We start from the raw sequence: 5,497 nt of genomic DNA, 5'->3' as shown, positions 1-5,497 counted from the left end.
CTCTTGAAGGTGAATGGCTCACCTTTACCTTACCTAAACTGCCTTATTTAGACTGCCAGATTAACGCCTCTCGTCAGGCACCTTCAAGGATATCTTCCCATAATGATCATGCAAAAGAAACAATAGGCGGGTTTTCATCACAGATTTGCGCAAAAATTAAGCGATATTTTCAAAATGTCTATAAAACACTATTGCGATATGACTGCGTTTCCACTGAGTGATAGTCTGCGACTTCTCTGCCAATAAAATCCCAGTAACCATGGCGATGAATGTTCAAAACATCAGCAGGTTTATATCTATTGCAGCCACCACACTGGCCGTCATTATTTCCAATCGAAAGCCACGTAGGCGTGTTATGCGAGCAAAAATGAAAAGACGAGCCCCTCATATGTGGGAGCGGCCACATATGAGGGATTTCTGGGAGATGTAGTCCACGATTTCACAGAGGAATTGTGGATTAAAAACTTAAGTTATGTGATACAATAACAGTTTTTGTAGCTCCTGCTGCATCATGACGGAGCCCGTTCCTGCTGACGAGCACATCGCCATAGCATCATGTGACCTAGAAAAGCCAAAAAAGTGTTTCTATAGCAGTTTTGTCAGATATTTCTTTTTCGAATTGCCTGAAATACTACCTCATGCAAGTGTTAAAATTTTTGTTTTTGCGATAATTTTTTTTTTTCTAAATTGGCACAAATTTGAGGGTTAGTGAAAATCCGCCTAATAACAACTCAATATCAAGAATTCGATGGACGGCTTTTTATGCGAGAGCAGTCAGTCTCTCACTGAGCTCCCACAGCTTCTTCGCCGTAGCGTCATCCTTGGCTTTGGGATAGACTTCTCTCACGGTGCAGTTGGAGAAGTAACGTCCGCTGAGAGGTTCAATCCCCTCCTGGAGAGCGCAGTGCAGGGTGGTCTGGGCTCCCTGGACGGTGTTTTTGAAGAAAAACGCCGTCACAGGAGACAGCAGCATTTGCAGTGTGGAGCTCGTGTTCCTCGCCAGCTCAGAGTTGATAGCTCCTGGAAAAGCATAAAATTATGGTAGTGTTAGAAACCGTTTTTGCATTAAAGTTAAACTTTTGCTGCAGTTTTGCCTTTCGTTCACACGACAAACAGCGTTTCGGGGTCCTGAAAATGCAAATTTTTGAATCCGGGTTCCAGAAGTTATTCTTTTGAAAATGCAAAAACCTTCTGCTGCACAAATCCTGTGAGAACGGTGACGCCTTCTGTGTGTCATTACAAAGTTACACCGCCAACTACTGGCCTGGTGTGCATACTACAGCATTTTCGGTTGTTTTTGCGGATCCAAGTACACGAGGATCGTTTCACAATGTTACGAACGCAAGAAAAGACGCTCTCCAATCATCCTCATTGAACTCTCTCAAAACAACGTCATGCCCGTTTTTTATGAACCAATGTGCTATAATTAGCTGTTTTAAGACTTCATTTTTCATTTCTTTGCACAAGCTCGATGGTGACACCTGACCTGGATGGAGGCTGTAACAGGTGACCTTGGTTCCCCGCAGTCTCTTGGCCAGCTCGTGGGTGAAGAGGACGTTGCACAGCTTGCTGTCGGAGTAGACCTGCAGAACCTCCATGAAGGACGTCCCCAGTCCGAGAGCTTTGTGCTTGTTCAGGCAGTCAAAATCTATTTTTCCAAAGTTGTGCGCCATGGACGACACGTTGACCACCCTGCTGGGTTCACACTCCTTCAGCCGGTCCAGCAACAGGTTGGTTAACAGGAAGTGCCCGATGTGGTTGACGCCGAACATCATCCCAAGTCCGTCCTCCGTTCGACCCTGGAGGTAAATACCTGCCACAAAAACACAGAGGACGCTGAAAGTGTAATCCAGACATCTGATTCGATGGTTCCTGATAATACTGGGTAATTTAACACGACATGTTGTGGACAGCTGCACGAAATTTTTGAAGTGAAAAATCTAGTCACTAAACAGTACAACAAGTTATCAAGATACAAAAGGTTTGAAATATCAGTTACACACTCAAATGGTTAAGTATTTGTAATTGATGTTTTACCTTTAACTTATAATCTAATTTAAAGTTTACTTTTACTTAAACATTCATATTCGAGGAATCGTTACACTCGGCCACAGATATTTTCAGGTTTTGCTTGTTTTGATGCAATGAACAATCTCACCTGCGTTGTTGATGAGGATGTCCAGTCTGGGTTCAGACTTCAGGAAGGTTTCGGCAAAGTTTCGAACGGACTTGAGACTCCCCAGATCCAACTGCATGAACAGCACCTGATGACTGCCGCTCTCCTGTGGGAGATAATGAGCGCTTTGTCCAATACAAAAGAAAGACAACATGGTTGTCAAGGATACTTCTGCATCATTAGGCGGGTTTCTGTTAACAGATTTGTGCAGAAGAGATATTTTCTAAATGTCGATAAAACACTGCGATGACTGCGTTTCCACTGAGTGAAATACTGCGACTTTCCTCACAATAGCGTTTCAGTAACCATGGTGATGGATGTTCGAAACATCAGCAGCTTTATTTCTATTGCAGCCACCAAACTAGCCGTCATTATTTACAATTCAAGGCCACGCAGGCGTGTTATGGAGCCGTGAAGGAAAGGCGAGCCCCTTATACGTGGGAGGTGATAGTCCACGATTTCACAGAGGAATTGTGGGTTAAAATTGTGGAGTTATGTGATGCAATAACAGCTCTTGTAGCTCCTGCTGCATCATGAGGGAGCCAGTTCCTCCTGACAAGCACATAGACACAGCATCATGTGACCTAGAAAAGCCAAAAAAAGTGTTTCCATTGAAGATTTGCAAAATGTGTTTAATCGCCTGAAATACCACCTCATGCGAGCGTAGAAACTTAGTTTGCAATAAGAGTTTTTTTCAAAATAGACGCACTTCCGTTCCATTCGATTTGCACAATTTGACGTTTAATGGAAACCCGTCTGGAGTTTTATCAGAATGGACCGGTATACAGAGCGACGTAGATATCAGCTACCATCCGGCTTTGTTACGATGACATGGAAACATTTATACAACCATAAATGTGATATAAACGTTCTGCAAACATCCTCACAACATTTCACAAGCAACTATAAGTTTCTGCGTGACATCAGGCGCCCACAAAGTCGTCGACGTGGCGTTTCAGACAGATTTCCACTCACCCTCTTGACATCCTCCAGAGCAGCCTCTCCTCTCTGCTTGCTGCGACAGGCCATGATCACTCTGGCTCCCCTTTTTGCCAAATCTATGGCTGTCATCTTCCCAATGCCCGTGTTGCTGCCTGAACGTGAAAAGGGGGATATAAAATGTTTTATTTGCAAGTCCAACATATGTGGAATATACAGTTATACATAAATCATGTCCCAGTGCAGGGATGATTGTCTTTTTTTCCACAGTGAAAGCTATGGTTGCTGAAATCAATGATGTTACTGGAGCTCCATTTGTCTGTGAAATGACACGAGGTTTTACAGAATCACTCAGCGCTGATACGTGCACGTGTCGACTAAAGTGTTTGCAGTTAGGACCAATTATGCATCAGACAGACGCGCCAACTTGGGTGTGCAGCTGATTTGTGGAGTCTTTTTTTAAGACTTGTGATCCACTGCACAACTATCATGCCACCAGAGTCAGCGGGCCAAACATGCCGTCGAACGTTCTAATAAAAAATTATATTTATTTTTTGAAAATAGAAAAATAAATCAAAATAGAGCTGTGGTACACTTATTACTACTCCAAAATACAGAAAAATTTGTTAATAATAATTTGTTAATTTTCATGAGTAATCAACCTAAAATGCTCATAATTATGGTAATCAAGCATGTTATGTATTACATTTCCATTATTATAAACATAAGTTTTTAAGTAGCTTATGCATAAAAAATAAGTTGTCCCAACATTTTTTAAAGTGTTCATCTTTCAGCTGATTTGTTTTTATGATAATGTCTGTCAGATATCGGCCACAAACGTTTAAAATGCAGCCTACTTTAGGCAAAAGACTAAAAAACAATGTTTTTGCTGAATGGGACGTTCCTACAGGAGGAAGACAGCCCATTCAGAGACAAGTGTGTTTATGTAATACAGAAACTGATCTGCATTCGTTGTGGCTTTGTTGACTGGTACATTTATTGGCTTTATTGTGTCCGTTCATGTAAAATCACTCTGTCTTTTCACAGATGTACCCAAACGACTTTAGCACCATTTGATAGCATCGAGCTTCGGGTCCAGTTTGCTGAAAATTAGACTGTAATTTCCGAGATTAACACCGCGGCACAAGCCGAGAAACAATTAGCTGTGAGCGGAGGGCTGGCTTTGTTTTTCCCAAAACTAACCTCATATCAACTTTATGTCTTTGAGGTTGGCGCTTCAAATCATATCTCGGCTGCAAAATGTAAAACTATATCAAAACATCCGTTTACAAACTCTCAGGCACCTCGTGCAGTATAATCCAAGTCTCAGTTACTCAGCCGTATGCCCAGTGCTTCCCAAACACGTGCGTTTCCACTGAGACCGGACTGTTTAAAACCAGAAAGACGTGTCTTTCAACTCTGCGACTTGTGCATTTGACTGTTTATGCAAGAATGTGCTGAATCGTAAGATTTAGGTGAAAATGTTATTTGGAAATATAACATAAAATCTATTTTTTTGATGATCACAGTCTGGGATATGTCGATGTTTTGCAGCAACACTGACTGTGACAGTGTAAACAGCATGCATTTCCTCCATATGCCAAACATGGTGATAAACACAAATGTCATCAGGTGGAAAATCGTAAAAACTGAAAATTCCAATGCAACAGTGCCAAAAAATGGCACCTAGAAATAATACAAAGCATGTTTTTCTGCTTTGATGACTTTTGGATCAAAAAGTGCAGTTTGAATGTTTCAATGGTGCTTTTTTTGCTCTTAACAGTCTGAATGTAACATTTTTTAGACTTATTGTAGGAGCCGAGCTGGAAATTCCAGCATTAAACAAAAATACACAATCTTGCAGCCAAAATTATCAGAAAATGAAAAATGCATAAAATGCGCCAAACCGTCCCTAAGGGTTAAGGAAGACCTGATTTATATCATACTTTTCGAATTTCTATTTTTGGTTCTCAAAGATGTGTTTTCATGCAGAGTTGCAGAGACAGAAGTCTTTTAAATGTGATGTATATAAACTGTTGATGCAGCATTTGAATGTGAGTATAGTTGATCACATACAATCAATACTCAATGACCTGAAGTCACTGGATACGACTTCTGCCTTCTGATGACACACAAAAAATCTACAAAATACATAAATACGTCTTTTTAAAAAAAGAAGAACCTTACCGGTCACAATCACAGTTTTCCCATCCAGCTTTGCTTCACTTGTGCACCTCTTTCCCTTCACCACAATGTGACGGTAAATGTAGGCAAGTCCCACCACGACCCCCACGACCAGCAGAAGGGTCGACATCGTTAGAGCTTCAGTCGCTCACCAGACTGGCGGCACCGAGGACGTCTGAGCCAGTTTGTGCTTTCAGA

General features: G+C 41.6%; 1 protein-coding gene across 1 annotated transcript; it reads right to left on the bottom strand.

Annotated features, from left to right (window-relative positions):
* Positions 1-385: 385 nt before the first annotated feature.
* Positions 386-5,497, bottom strand: LOC121943058 (dehydrogenase/reductase SDR family member 13-like). The gene is made up of 5 exons (XM_042486434.1): positions 5,303-5,497; positions 3,152-3,270; positions 2,159-2,282; positions 1,487-1,813; positions 386-1,020 (listed from the first exon to the last, which is right to left on the bottom strand). The coding sequence occupies exons 1-5, from the start codon at positions 5,427-5,429 to the stop codon at positions 761-763; spliced, it is 957 nt and encodes a 318-aa protein (XP_042342368.1). The 5' UTR covers positions 5,430-5,497; the 3' UTR covers positions 386-760.

This window comes from Plectropomus leopardus, chromosome 5 (assembly GCF_008729295.1).
Source record: "Plectropomus leopardus isolate mb chromosome 5, YSFRI_Pleo_2.0, whole genome shotgun sequence".
NCBI classification, from domain to species: Eukaryota; Metazoa; Chordata; class Actinopteri; order Perciformes; family Serranidae; genus Plectropomus; species Plectropomus leopardus.
Note: the sequence above shows the minus strand (reverse complement) of the source record. Positions and strands in the feature narration are given on the sequence as shown.

Excerpts from the sequence above, each read along its gene's own strand:
- LOC121943058 (XM_042486434.1), bottom strand. The coding sequence starts at position 5,429 with ATGTCGACCCTTCTGCTGGTCGTGGGGGTCGTGGTGGGACTTGCCTAC. Across the intron at positions 3,271-5,302 it reads GAAAACTGTGATTGTGACCG|GCAGCAACACGGGCATTGGG; the intron begins GTAAGGTTCTTC and ends TTTCACGTTCAG. Across the intron at positions 1,021-1,486 it reads CTGTTACAGCCTCCATCCAG|GAGCTATCAACTCTGAGCTG; the intron begins GTCAGGTGTCAC and ends ATGCTTTTCCAG.